The sequence below is a fragment of the Labrus mixtus genome, chromosome 2, assembly GCF_963584025.1.
Source record: "Labrus mixtus chromosome 2, fLabMix1.1, whole genome shotgun sequence".
Taxonomy (NCBI): Eukaryota; Metazoa; Chordata; class Actinopteri; order Labriformes; family Labridae; genus Labrus; species Labrus mixtus.
The window spans coordinates 16,403,398-16,418,326 of record NC_083613.1 but is presented as its reverse complement, the minus strand read 5'-3'; the positions used below and the strand labels follow the sequence as shown (position 1 = coordinate 16,418,326).

Sequence of the window (14,929 nt, the reverse complement as noted above, 5' to 3'; positions counted from 1 at the left end):
CATACAGATGTTATAAAAGAAACATTATAATGAGAATCTAATGAATGTTTTTCTTGTCTTGAAAAGGGAGCGAAAGTGTTTACATGGACTTGGAAATCTAATCTTTTAACATCAGATTGAAACCATGAGATGTAAAAAAAAAAAAAAAAAAAAAACATGTATGGTTTTTATCATATTGAGTGATTTTTTTGGAAACTTTTTTTGAGTGACAAACTCATGATTATAAAAAGTTCCTGTTTTTTGGGAGTGAGGGGAGTTTGTCCCAAAGCCTGCTGCTGTATTAATTCTCCACCTTAATGAAGGTAACTTCAGTCAGTAGTCAGACAGAGTTCACTCCGTGATGTAGTGCGTGAAGTTTGAGAAAGTCCCGATGAAAGCTCAGACACTCTGACTGCCACATGTTTGGTTTCTTTTTTCACCTTTTCCATCAAACACATGAAAAACACTCCCACACCAGACTTAACCAACATCCACATCTCTCTTAAATGTAATTTTCAGTAAATCAGTTTAATTCTGTGTAATCTTGGTGTTTCTCCCTTTGTCATGGCCTTCGAACCGGTCATGACAACTGCTGTGTATTAACCTGTGATTTCACCTTTAGTTAATGTCACCACGTCTCCAGCAGAGCTCAGAGATTGGATTAAGATGAGGAGGTCGGATCACTAATTGAGACCCTAAATGGTATAGGGGAACGTGTTTAAAAAATATACTCTTTTATAAATCATTTTAAATTCACATAACAAAAAAATGTGTTCAGTGTTTTAATCATAAAACAAGAATCCATCCCCTGCTGTCGTCACGGTTACCTCTGACAGTTTGACTTTAATTTTCTTATTATATAAATAATGTACTGATATTGTTCTCTCATATGAAACAGGTGATAACACTTCATAGCACTTTAAACAGCTGAGAGAAACAAACATGCTGATGTCACTAAGTCAGACATTTCAGTGTGATTCTGCTTGTCGCTTCCTTTATTTTTATAGTGCAGATTTTAGAGAGACAGGTAATATGGTGTCCACTGACAGCAGAGTTTCTGTTTGTGTGAAATGTTCTAATCTGTGCAAATAATTACGACGGAATCCACAGTTTCACCTTTTATTACAAAGATTTTGTTAAACAGGAAACAAACAGTGTGTGTGTGCGTGCGTGCGTGCGTGTCTAGGTGGATCAGTAGCTCCTGGTGGCCTCGTATGATTCTGGGAAGGGGAGGCTGATGTGACCGCTGCCAGCCACTAAGGGAAGGATTCCTGCGTTTGGGACGACGTTCCAGGACAGAGACAGAGTGATGTTCTTGTTGGCCCTGCAGGAGAGACAGACACAACCGTCAGCCAATCAGAGAGCAGACAACATTCAACCTGCAAAAACTGAGAGACAACCTTCAGATCTGAGAAAATCAAGAAAACACCCAAAAAGGTGAGAAGACTGAAGACAACTAAATCAGAGAGGTCCTTTTACCATAAACAGTAATGAGCGTGTGTGTGTGTGTGTGTGTGTGTCTGACCTGAGTCCATTGCCGTCATCGAAGAAGAAGTATTTGGACTTCATGTCTCTGAGGTTCAGTTTGGTGTTTTCACCTCGAAGGACAATTTTATCCCAAAGAACCACCTGGTTCAGAGCCTGAAAGCACACACAGTTTATTATTGCTGTCAGTATCTATGTGATGATCAGGAGGGGTGACCCCATATAGCCCAATCTTCAACGATTTGTTTGAAAGAGCCTCAGTCGACTGACAGTCTCACATATATATATGTGATATAATATATCAATCAAAAGTTCAGAGTGGGGGCACTGGTGGAGTAGTGGTTAGTGCGCGCACCCCATGTATGGAGGCTATAGTCCTCCAAGCGCGAAGCCCAGATATCGCGGTCAGATACAAAACATTCATTAAAAAACATGATTACAGGGTGGGCTGTCAGTGTGTGTGTGCCTGCTGTTTTGTAAATGGACACGTGTAATATTGTTATAAGGTCACCATAACACAGACTAAAGAGAGAAAAGAGATGGAGCAAGTCCTGTCATAGAATAAATTGTTATGCCAAGTCTAGAAGTCAAATAGTCTAATCATGTGCTTTACAGTGTATGTTGCAAATGAGAATATGGAAGTAGCGCAGAAATACATAAAAAAAAAAAAAACACTTGATGATCAGTCGATGAAAGAGAAAATCTGACGAATCTGGTTTGACTGTGTAAATCCTTAGCCAGGGTCCTCCCTAATCAGGACAATCGCTGAATACTCATGTCGATCTGTTCACTCGTAGAACTGAGAATTTTGCATAGATAACACCCTGAGAAAATATCTTTCATAAATGTGGTGTGTGTGTGTGTGTGTGTGTGTGTGTGTGTGTGTGTGTGTGTGTGTGTGTGTGTGTGTGTGTGTGTGTGTCTTACGTTGCTCTTGGTGGCGTACTCTGCTGACATGTAGAGAAACAGCTGTTTGACGTTCCAGTCAAAGATGGGCTGCAGATGTGGAAACAGTTAAAGAACTAACTGTGTGTACGGACCAGAGTTGCAATAACATAAAACTATGAAATCATCATTATTTGATTAATTAAAGGCTTTGAGTAATTGAGTATTCTGTGAGCATGAAAACTGAGCAGATATCATTAAATATCATTAATATCACTAAATGTAAACAGATCACAGCAGTTCTTAAATATCGTTAGATCTAAGTAGATCTCACATTTTAACAGGTGTTACATTTTAGCTGTGTTTATAAAGGATATCGGCTGAGAGGTCAAAGGTGATGAAGCCCAGGTCACTGCGCTCTCTGGGACCTGTGAAGTCGTCCACGTTCTTCCTGTGAGAGAAAAGAAGACATGTAAAGACGTGTGAGGATGCATAGAGACAAGAGTACAGGTGAGAATACAAGGACATTTGAAGACATGTGAGGACACGTGAAGACACACAGAGACAAGAGTACAGGTGAAGACACACAGAGACAAGAGTACAGGTGAAGACACACAGAGACAAGAGGACATGTGAGGACACAAAAGGACAAGAAGACACAAAGACATGTGAGTACACACAAGAGTACAGGTGAGGACATGTGAGGACACGTGAAGACACACAGAGACAAGAGGACATGTTTTGTAGCCGTAAGATAGCTTGAATGTTTATACTGAATGTTATTATACTTAATCCTAGCGTTATCCTACCATTTATTTAGTTAATTGCACTTAATTACTATATAAAATGCACGGTGTAACACTCACTATACAGACAGGTGTAACACTCACTATACAGACAGGTGTAACACTCACTATACAGACAGGTGTAACACAGGTGTAACACTCATTATACAGACAAGTGTAACACTCATTATACAGACAGGTGTAACACTCACTATACAGACAGGTGTAACACTCACTATACAGACAGGTGTAACACAGGTGTAACACTCATTATACAGACAGGTGTAACACAGGTGTAACACTCATTATACAGACAGGTGTAACACAGGTGTAACACTCATTATACAGACAGGTGTAACACAGGTGTAACACAGGGTTGTGAGCGGATGTTAGCAGCTGTTGGACCAGTGTGATGCCTGCCTGCATGCACATCGCAGGACTATGCAAAAATATTGCAGATACCATTTCTTTACTGCCGATTTTAGCACCCACCCTTAAAATATTATATTGCAGGAGTTTGCATCCACCCTTCAATTTCCTCTACAGACATTTCAGTCAAACGCTGTTTGCAGACTAATGAAAATGCGTCTTCTATCGTGTCTACAGAATAATAAGGACACTTAACTTTATTAAGTATACACTGCACATATTTTATCATTACAGATTTGTCGCCAGGAATAAGATTTATACCGATGTCTAACACTTCCGCGAGGTGCATGCAGTAATTAGCAGGGATGCATTTCTCGACATAACACCGGCAGTCTACGGGTCTCCATATGCTAATATTCTCTGTGTGTTCTAGTTACTTTTAAAATAGTGTTAATATTCAGTTTAATAAAGAGGTATTCTTACAGCATGACTCTGGAGACGTGGATGTCCACCGGCACTCTGCGGTCTTTGAAGGCGGTGGTGACGAAGCAGCCAAACGTTAACGCCGCCATGACGCTGAGGGAGAAAGCGAACAGAGAGTTCGCTCGGGATAAAACCGTGTTCATCTTTAACCCGGGTTAATTTATCACAAATTAATAGATCACACAGCCTGAGCGTGGACAAGGCTAACAATAATGCTAGCTGCTGGGAGTACAAACCGGGAACTCGGTCGGCGACTTCACGGTTTACATCTACTTCCTGTATCTGAGTTTCAAAATAAAAGTACGTATCATTATAATACGTAATAACATAAATAAATACGTACTAATTTGACACAAACTATTTCAGGTGTTTTTGAGAAACTTTTTGAAGAACTGTCCTCCCGTCGTTGTGATGATATAATATTCTGTTGGTTCTTTAGATACTTTAACTTTTATGAATGTAGCATGTAGTTCCGTGTCTGTGTAACTTTAACTTGACAGATCAGAAACAGGAAACAGATTTAAATAATAGCGACGAGTCAGCGGAAGAACGTTTTTTTAAATAACTTTATTCATTCAAGTAAACACAACAAACCATTTATTGAATCAGCTTTTTTTTTTTTTAACTCAGGAAACGAATAATAACGAATCAATCTATCAATCTGATAACGGGTATACTGCCTATACTGTGCGCATGTGAAATTAAGTTGCATTTGAATTATAAATGTGAAACATATTTGCATTGAAGTCGCACTACAATTTAAAATAAAGATGTGAAATGTTGTTGCAACACAGTTTTAATGTCATATATTTTAGTTTTACTTTTTTTGTTTATAAAATGTTCCGAAAATAAATCAATCAATAATGAATTCAAAGATTATTTTAAAAGATCACTCTGTTTGGAACACTAAGAGTTAAATTCAGACTCCATATGACACACACGCACACACACACACACACACATACATATATACACACACACACACACACACACACACACACACATATATATATACATACACACACACACACACACACATATATATACATACACCCACACACACACACACACACACACACATACATAAATACATACACACACACATACATATATATACACACACACACACACACACACACACACACACATACATATATATATACACACACACACACACACACATACATATATACACACACACACACACACACACACACACACACACATACATATATATATACATACACACACACACACACACACACATACATATATACACACACACATACATATATACACACACACATACATATATACATACACACACGTACACATCTGTCAAAAACATATAACGAAGGGGGGATGCTATGTGTGGGTTGTCCACTTCAGGGACAAAAATAGCCTCCCTCGTGCACACGTGTGCGTGCATGTGAGGTGGTCACATGCTCTAAACAGGACAAAAACAAAGCAAGCAGCCAATCACAGAGCAGATGTGAGCCTTCTGCAGTGAGTCGGAGTTTTGAGACAGTCACAGGGAAATCCGTCAGTGTTGTACTGACAGTGGAGATCCAGAAAGCTGCAGTGCGTTAAACATGCCTGATGTCCCGCCTGCAGCTCCGGAGATGTCCCGGAAAAGAGGCGCGGACCCCGGGGCTCCTCCAGAGCCGGAGAGGAAGAAGACCTGCTGGGGGATCCTGACCAGCCAAGGTTGGTTCCGTCTGCGGGAGGGGGAGTTACAAACATTGGGTGGGTGGGGGGGGGGGGTCGAAGAAAACATCAGCTGAATTAAACAAAGTGATATCATAACATTCAACTTTTTCTCGATTTTCTGTGCGCAGCCTGTCAGGTCATTGAACTCTATAATTATTTCTTATCAGCAGGAGACTGACAAGATTTACTGTATCTTGTTAAGAATTAAACATAGTACATTACCATTGTAAACAAGGGTTGTCATGATACCAGAAATGTAAACTTAAATATGATTCTGGTAATTAAAAAACTATACATGTATACCTGTTTAATACCACCGTAACAAAAATAGAAGTCCTCCTAGAAACCCAATATTGGGTAATTTCTTGTTTTTAATCATCAAAAATGGCAGCAAACCTCTACACACTGTCTATATTGCACAAAAGAGCACATATCCCAATGTTGCCAATGCAATTTTTTGGTGGGTTCATTCCTCTCGTACACACCTGTCTTATGAAATAGATGTATGCTAGTTTTTTTAAGCTTCAGTACTCTTTAAAAAAACAGATTATATCATGGCATCGAAAAGTATCACCATTTGGACCATGTTGTTATGAACACAGACAGCTTTTTGGTGTTCACTGTTTTTATGAATGAATTCTTTATTTCTTGTGTATTGTTTTTGTTTTTCTCTCTGCAGCAGATGACCATAGTCTCTCTCTCTCTCTGCTGTCTCACAGTTCTTTGATGTTTAATAATCATCCATTAGTGTGAACACTCACTGATCACATGACCTCATTATTATGATCACATGGTTTTAAAGGTGGGGAGGAGAGATGAGTTGCAGGTTGGATTTAAGAAAACAGTGTAAATCTCGCTGACTGTAGCTCTTTAAAGTGAATAGTTTCCATGACAGTGAAGTTAATATTTGGCAACGTTTGCCGACATCATGTTGTAAACACCAATCCACGTGGATGTTTTATAGAACAAATAATTCATCAGTTTGTCTGAGACATGATTGATTTAAAGATTTATAATAAAACTAATCAGCATCTTTTCAGCTCCGAATCAGAACATAGACTTTTGATGAACAGGGTAAAAATTGATCAGAAGTTTTAAAATCCCCCCTGGTTGCAGACTGCTGTTGTAGTTTGAGGTGTATTATGAAGGCATGCAGTTAGTGAGGCTGCAGACGTCTGCACTGATCAATTTTATTTTAAAAGTTGGGGTCTTAAGCCTACTCTGACTTTAATCTCAGAATTCTGAGATTAAAAAAAAGTCAGAACCAAACTTTTTTTTTTCAGTGGCCCTAATCTTCTTCCGTATCAGCCAGAGCTGGTGAGAGGATATGAAACTAAAATGACAGAAAGAGAGAGAGAGAGATAATAAGAGCGAGAGACAGAGACATGGATATTTGAAAGTGTTCAGGTCTCACAGGTAGTTCACAAGTCAAGTAAAAAGTGTTTTCTGTGGTGTTTGCGATGTTTTTTTGTTGACCTTACCAAAATGGTCGCTGGCACATACAATTGTGACTATTTCAGGGTCAGACTGTCTAAATATGGCTGTCTCAGTGTGAGTGTGTCTGCAGAGGGGGAGAAGAATTTAAAACGTGTGTGACAGCAGAGAGTCAGAGTTAGCTGCTACACACACTGGTTTTTTTAGTCCAACTGGTTCGTTAGTTAGTTAAATCTTTTGTGCTGAACCTATGCAGGCCCTTGATCAGTTGGCTGGTAGCTGTTATTTTTAGCAGTAGCTCCAGAGTGAGAGGTCACAGTCAGAGGTCTGCAGCTGGTCTCTGCAGCTCGTGTCTCTGCAGCTCGTCTCTGCAGGATGTCTTATGTCTATCAGTGGCTGGACGTGCCGTGGGGGGACGGAGATATGGGTATGATCCACACATTACACACAGAAGGGAAAGAGGGGCAGATATACACAGAGAGGGGCAGATAGAGGGGATAGCTATACACAGGGAGGGGCAGATAGAGGGGATAGGTATACACAGGGAGGGGCAGATAGAGGGGATAGGTATCCACAGGGAGGGGCAGATAGAGGGGATAGGTATCCACAGGGAGGGGCAGATAGAGGGGATAGGTTTCCACAGGGAGGGGCAGATAGAGGGGATTGGTATCCACAGGGAGGGGCAGATAGAGGGGATAGGTATACACAGGGAGGGGCAGATAGAGGGGATAGGTATACACAGGGAGGGGCAGATAGAGGGGATAGGTATACACAGGGAGGGGCAGATAGAGGGGATAGGTATACACAGGGAGGGGCAGATAGAGGGGATAGGTATACACAGGGAGGGGCAGACAAATGCAAAGATTACAGTCAGCACCAAACTGAAGTTCAGGGAGCAGAGCTGGAGGCTGCAGAAAGACTTTGGCGGCGCCCCTCCAGCATGTGGTGCTCTAGGCGACCGCCTATATGGCCTATGCCAAGAGCCGGCCCGGGAACAGAGTTGTGTCCAATGTCCTGACTTAAACACAGTCCTATCCCACAGCCAGAAGCCATATAGAGCTGCTGACACATAGAAACCCCATCTCTCTCTGTCGTTTCAGGTTCATGGGCTGATCGTTCTCCTCTTCATGAAGCAGCGTCTCAGGGTCGACTTCTCGCCCTGCGCACTCTGCTTGCCCAGGTAATAAACTCATACACACATAGATGCACATTGATACACATACATGCACACAGGGTGACACGTGTCAAGGAGCAGCCTGTCTCTTTATTGTTTTAATTCTCTGACTGTTTGCAGCAGTCTCACATGTGGTCCAGATCAGCTCTGTGTTTCAGTAGCTCTGTGTGTTGGCAGCTCTATGTGTCAGCAGCTCTGTGTGTTGACAGCTCTGTGTGTTGACAGCTCTGTGTGTCAGCAGCTCTGTGTGTCAGCAGCTCTGTGTGTTGACAGCTCTGTGTGTTGACAGCTCTGTGTGTCAGCAGCTCTGTGTGTCAGCAGCTCTGTGTGTCAGCAGCTTTGTGTAACACCAGCTCTGTGTGTCTGCAGCTTTGTGTGTCAGCAGCTCTGTGTGTCTGCAGCTCTGTGTCAGCAGCTCTGTGTGTCAGCAGCTCTGTGTGTCTGCAGCTCTATGTGTCAGCAGCTCTATGTCAGCAGCTCTGTGTGTCAGCAGCTCTGTGTGTCAGCAGCTCTATGTGTCAGCAGCTCTATGTCAGCAGCTCTGTGTGTCAGCAGCTCTATGTGTCAGCAGCTCTGTGTTGGCAGCTCTATGTGTCAGCAGCTCTATGTGTCAGCAGCTCTATGTGTCAGCAGCTCTGTGTTTCAGCAGCTCTGTGTTTCAGCAGCTGTGTGTCAGCAGCTCTGTGTGTCAGCAGCTCTATGTGTCAGCAGCTCTATGTGTCAGCAGAGAACGAACCGTAGTTTTCCATGAGCATTTCATTCATCTTATAATAGAGTACTGTTAAAATTACCTCATGTTGTAGTTAAATATTTCACCACTAGATGGCACTGTTGTTATTTGATAGCTGTAGGTGTCAGGCATCATAATGCTTTGTCATGTTTAAAAAACAGTTTAGTTTGTGTTTATGGATTAAGATCAGCCACCAGATTTTATTTTTAGCCGTTAATTTGTTCAGAGACAATTAGACACGAAAGGAAACACTGGAACAAACACTTGATTAAGACAAATGCTGCTCGCTGATTGGGCCCATCAAGTTATGCTCTACTAGTTGATGAGATGAACCTTACGTCCCTGTGATGACCCAACAATGGCACAACTTAAGTTGTTAACTAACTAGTTTTACACGTAGGGTTTAGTGTGGACGTAACACCAGAACTTAAGACACAACTTATTCATAGCTGCTAACACTGGACACTGAAGAGTCTGAGATCCAGATCAGAACAGAGTCTGCACTTTCAAAGATCCAGTTTGAACTTTTACCACCTCTTTAATACAGTACAGTTAAAGTTTTATCACCTCATGTCCTCAACTTTTCACTTCCAAGCCAACATGTCACACAGTGCAGTTTTTAGTGTTCAATGAGTCCCTTCATAGCCTGTGCTTACTGTCCTGGTTGAGTAAACATATTCAGCTCTGTATGAGTTTAATCTTTAAAGTAAACAGAGGGAGTGAGACCGGTCAAACAGAAAGACTGACTGTTTCATTATCTGACTGTCTCCACTTTCAGGGTTATCACGCCAACATCGTCACCATCGACCACGTGTCTCCTCTGCATGAAGCGTGTCTGTCAGGACATGTGGCCTGTGTCAGAGCGCTGCTCAACGCTGGAGCTAATGTAAGCTAACGTTACGTTCTTATTATTTTTAATATTTTTTATATTAATACCCTGTCCACTCACGTGTTTGTGTGTGGGTGTGTGTCGGTGCAGGTTAATGCAGCCACCATCGATGGGGTGACTCCTCTGTATAACTGCTGTACCTCTGGGAGTGTTGGCTGTTTGGAGCTGCTGCTGCAGAACGGAGCTCACACACGTACCACACACGCACACTTCCCCTCGGCCCTGCACGAAGCCTGCAAGAGAGGTAAACACCTTAAAACAGGCTCACTCCTGACCGGTGAGATGTGACCATAATGAGGGACACATTTAACACAACGTCTCAGGGTTTGTTTACACTGAAGGTGCTTTAAGAGAGAAATGTTTATTTCTGAGTCAGATTTTTTGTGCAGAGGTGAGAGGTGAGGATCTTATGAAAGTTACAGAACAGAGGAAATAATGTGTTACCTATGTGTGCAGGTAACAGTCAGTGTGTGGAGATTCTGCTGTCTCATGGAGCTGACCCAGACTACGAGGTGTCTCACCTGGGCTCGCCTCTCTACATGAGCTGTTTACACCGACACACCGAGTGCTCCAAGATTCTGCTGCACACAGGTAAGAAGCACTTCCTGTGTTACTCCTGTGTCACTTATATCACATCTGTATCACATTTATTACACCTGTGTTACATGCATCACAGCTCTGTCAAATGTATCATACCTGTGTCACATTTAGCACACCTGTGTTACCTGTCTCACAGCTGTGCTATCTGTATCACACTGGTGTTACCTGAAATACAGCTGGGTTACTTCTATCACACCTGTCTCAAACCTGTAATCACACCTGTCTACAAGCTGTGTTACCTGTATTACACTGGTGTTATCTGTCTCACACGTGCCTCGGAATTGTAATCACACCTGTCGCACAGCTGTAACCACACCTGGCTCACAAGTGTGATCACACAGGTCTCACAGCTGTGTTACTTGCTTACAGTTGTGTTAGCTGTCTCACCTGGTCTTGTCCTGTAGGTGCCAGAGTGAACGTCGGTCGAGGAGCGGACAGTCCTCTCCATGTGGCGGTCAGAGCGGGCGGAGCTGATCTGGTGTCACTGCTTCTGGAGTATGGAGCTGACGTGAACATCAGAGACGGGAACAATCAGCGTGCTGTGGAGCTGGCTGCCACTGGTGGTCAGACACAACAGCTGCTACAGAGCTTTGAAGGTTATTTTCAAGTTGACCTATTGTGGTTATCCCCATTTTAAAACTCACCTAGAGTGTTACATTGCTTGATATTAAACATAAACGTATTTTGGAGTAATCCAAGGATCAGTCTGAAGAAACGGCTCGTTCTGCTTAACACATGCGAGAGTTCCGCAAGACTTTCACGAGACAGCTTCAAGCCTCTATGAAGGCAGGTGGAGACGTTTTCATTTGCTGTTCCACCAGCTCACGAGTTCTGCCCCCCGTGCCCTGTTGCACCAGCTTTGCTCAAGTTCTGTCCTAAGTTATGGTGTAAAGTCTACACTAAACCTTACGTTGAAACTAGTTACGTTTTAACTTAAGTAGTGTCTTTGCTTTGTTGCAACAGGTAGTGGAGTAACTTCCAAACGAACCGACATTTCCACTTTGTGTGACCAATCAGTGAAAAGCATTTTTTTATTCAGCGTTCATTTGAGTGCCTTACGGTCTCTGAAAAAACTACCAGCTGCAAATAACTTCCATTAACTGCAGTTGATCCACAAACAGTGACGAAAATGTATTTCACATATGACAAAGCTAGCGGACCAGTTTGATTCTTTGTTACGCACCAGAGTTTCCTTAAACATTCACACCACCCAAGACAAAATGAACTACCCAACAAACAGACCAGAGTTCGCTTCAAACAGCTTTGGTGTGAATTCACCCTAAACGTAATTGGTGTGTAAACTCTTTAAACTCTCTTCAATTTAAGTTCAAAATAGGCTATGTTTGAACTTACGCATAGCTGGTGCAACCTAGTGCTGGAGGGCTTTCTGAAAGCTGGACGATCTAAGGAAAGTGGGCATGTGGGGAGGGGAGCTTTAAAGAGGCAACAGCTGGAACGAAGCATTTCAGGCAGAGGCTGAAATGAGGGTTTGTACAGACACCAGTGTAAGATAAATTTGTTTTTTGAGCTGCAAATCATGCAAAGATACTCTACAGGTTTCACAGACAGACAAGAGAAAAGGTGAATGTTAGTATAATATGGGATCAATCATAGGAGTCTTCTCTGATGTTTTAACAAAGACACCTCTCATGAACATCTGGATCTCCCTCTCTTTCCAGTGTCTCCGAGGACTCTCTGCCAGCTGTGTCGTCTGCAGATCAGGTCACTGATTGGTCGGTCCAGACTGAAGCTCCTCCCCGTGCTTCCTCTGCCCCCCCTGCTCACGGATTACTTGGATCACACGTAGGAAGCGGAGGGAAACGCCCGCAAAACAACACTAAACATGTCTTTAACAGTTTAAACACACATAAACATATCACCATGGTAACCGTGTGTTACATCATCATGGCATCACATTATGCTATTTGTGTTTTAATGTTTAACCAGCATCACTCCTGTTTACCTGACTCTGTCAGCTGATCTCTGACCTCATACTGTCTGTGTGACATCATGTAAACGCTTGATTTATTTAATATATCTGCCTGTTTGTGTGAAGAATCAATAAATGATCAATGAGCTGACCTCAGTGAGCATCCAATCGTCTGTCAGCGGGGAGCAGAAAGGAGCGGGGCTCCTGTGGTGATGTAACAGACTGATATGAAGACTTAAGCATCCATAAGACCTACAGAGGTGAAAAGAGCCCTCAAAATGGAAAAAAAAAACATCAAATGTCCTCAAGGAAGTTAAACTGTCAATAGACTGTAATTCAAACTTTTTATTTATTTTTTCCCAAAAATCTCTCAGTCTCAGTGATGACCCAGACTGATAGACAGGTAGACAGACACAGAGATACACAGACTGACAGAAATACAAACAGACAGAGAAATACACAAACAGACGGACGGACACAGACAGACAGAGATTGCAAACTCTGGCATTCTGTCTATTTGCACAAATATATTGGCAATATTTCATTACCTTTTCTTCCCACTTCAAAGCCAATGCAGGGCCGTTTCCAGATGCGTGGCATGAGCCCTCCTTCAAAAAGTATGATTGGCCTTTTGCCATGTCAGAGGCGGGACTCTGCAAGTAGTTTTCTTTACATGTCAGTGTAGAATATTTTCTTTTGTAAGTACGTTTAGATGTTGAAAGAAATACTTTGCTCATCTATTTCATGACAGGTATGTCGTAAAGGAATAAGTCCATCCAATTTTGCATTTAAACTCCTTCACACTCAATTTAGTAATTAGCAATGCTTCAGTGCCAAAACATTGCCGATAAATGTACTTCTGCAAGTTAGTGTGCAGAAGATTGCATGCAATTTTTGCATCTTTTTGAGTTCTTAAATAATTAGGCTGAGAAGATTTATATGCTGACGTTTTATTGCGTTACTTAAAATGTTTGTTCAGTCCTGAAGTTAATCAAATAGTCCGTTTAAGTGCCAATCTTTTGTCCACTTGATCCAACTCATCTTTGGGTTCGCCCAGCCTTAAGAAGCTACTGGTGAAACAGGTTGTTCACCTGACAGTAATTAAATAATTTAAAGTGTGCCATGGTTTATTTATTTTTTCATTGTATGTTCCTGCAACCAACCGACTCCTGAGAGTGAAGGATGGTTGAACACATGGTACCCTATTGGACACTATAGGCTCTGATTTACTAAAAATGTATTGCAGCTGCTAATAGTGCCAAAAATGGTGCATCATTTTCTCCCTCTATGTGCACCGTATCAAGGTCTAATTCACAAAACATATTGCAACTAATAAGGTCAAATACAAACAAGCCAAAAAAGTCGTCCTGCTCCCCGAAGTTTTGTGTCTGAATGTGGTGAGAACCTATCTGCCCCTTACACTGCTTGGAGCTGAGTTTTAACTGTTTGAAACAAAGCTTCCTTCCTGAATGGAGCAAGAAAGGGCAACTCAAAGAAAAAATCCACACTTACATTGTCGTCATGATAAACATTCCTGATCATCTCCACACATGTGGATGAAGTGTGGAGCCGCTGACAACCCCAGACTGATTCAACCCCTTGTTATATTAAAAATAATCATAATGTCACAGTCATGTTTTTAGAGTTTATTAGAGATCATTAATTTTTAAGTCATAATGAGGTGGAATTGTTTTACTGATCAGTGGAAAGTTTAAGTGTGTCATCTCTTATGAATACTGTGCCACAGTTACCACCAGTAATGTGCCCTCTTTTTGCGTTTATTTGAGTAAGCAGAGAGAGAAAAGGTGCAGCTTTTTAATAGACAGGTCTCAATGGTCTTAAATAGCACCGCTGTAAATGGCAACTTGCACTGGTCTTTGTGAGTTAGATGGTATTTTGTAACAAGGCTTATTTTCATATAAGGCGGCAATTTTGCACAGAATTTATGGATATTCCCTAGTTTACATAGATGTAAATGAGACAAGTTCTGTCTTGGCAGTGCAGTTTGCATGCATTTAATCTTTTATGTTTGTTTTGTGGATTGCATGTAATGTTTTCTCTAATTTTCACATGTTTAGCAGCCGCAAAAGTAGTGCAATCCTTTTGTGGATCATGCCATATGTGTATTCCACCACAGTGCCGTTGCACCCAACGACCTTCAGTGGGCTCCAAAATGCATTAAACTGAATTCCTCCATAACTTTAATCGTAACTAAGATTGAGTGGAGACAGAAGGGTGTGTGTTCCACCCCTTTTGATGTCCCTTTTGATGAGATCTGAACCATGATATGATGTTTTAATGTGTAAATGTGCTCTGCTTGTCTGTGTTACTGAATGAATTAATGTTTGTATGCTGTTTTGTGTATCTGGAGAGCCTAGAAGGCAATAAAGATTAATTCTATTCTATTATTTTTAGGCAGTGCCCTAGTTGCAACTACCCCTCCACCCCCTGCAGTCAAAGTCTCTACACGCCCCTG

At 41.7% G+C, this 14,929-nt stretch overlaps 2 protein-coding genes across 2 annotated transcripts; one reads left to right on the top strand and one right to left on the bottom strand.

The window, feature by feature from the left end:
• Positions 1-1,084: 1,084 nt before the first annotated feature.
• Positions 1,085-4,266, bottom strand: spcs3 (signal peptidase complex subunit 3). Its single transcript, XM_061053250.1, has 5 exons — positions 3,987-4,266; positions 2,727-2,800; positions 2,392-2,468; positions 1,505-1,620; positions 1,085-1,303 (listed from the first exon to the last, which is right to left on the bottom strand). Exons 1-5 carry the CDS (start codon positions 4,127-4,129, stop codon positions 1,171-1,173), a joined length of 543 nt encoding a protein of 180 aa, XP_060909233.1. The 5' UTR covers positions 4,130-4,266; the 3' UTR covers positions 1,085-1,170.
• A 1,078-nt stretch (positions 4,267-5,344) lies between these two features.
• On the top strand, positions 5,345-12,604 carry LOC132986610 (ankyrin repeat and SOCS box protein 5-like). The gene is made up of 7 exons (XM_061053117.1): positions 5,345-5,693; positions 8,231-8,310; positions 9,813-9,920; positions 10,014-10,167; positions 10,380-10,514; positions 10,928-11,119; positions 12,203-12,604. The coding sequence occupies exons 1-7, from the start codon at positions 5,579-5,581 to the stop codon at positions 12,328-12,330; spliced, it is 912 nt and encodes a 303-aa protein (XP_060909100.1). The 5' UTR covers positions 5,345-5,578; the 3' UTR covers positions 12,331-12,604.
• The last annotated feature ends 2,325 nt before the right edge of the window (positions 12,605-14,929 follow it).

Bases quoted from the DNA above. Each gene is read 5' to 3' on its own strand.
- LOC132986610 (XM_061053117.1), top strand. From the start codon at position 5,579: ATGCCTGATGTCCCGCCTGCAGCTCCGGAGATGTCCCGGAAAAGAGGC. The intron at 5,694-8,230 runs GTTGGTTCCGTC...CTGTCGTTTCAG, and splicing joins GGGGATCCTGACCAGCCAAG to GTTCATGGGCTGATCGTTCT. The intron at 9,921-10,013 runs GTAAGCTAACGT...GTGTCGGTGCAG, and splicing joins TGCTCAACGCTGGAGCTAAT to GTTAATGCAGCCACCATCGA.
- spcs3 (XM_061053250.1), bottom strand. From the start codon at position 4,129: ATGAACACGGTTTTATCCCGAGCGAACTCTCTGTTCGCTTTCTCCCTC. The intron at 2,801-3,986 runs GTAAGAATACCT...TTTCTCTCACAG, and splicing joins CACGTCTCCAGAGTCATGCT to GAAGAACGTGGACGACTTCA. The intron at 1,304-1,504 runs GTCAGACACACA...TCTCTCCTGCAG, and splicing joins GATGACGGCAATGGACTCAG to GGCCAACAAGAACATCACTC.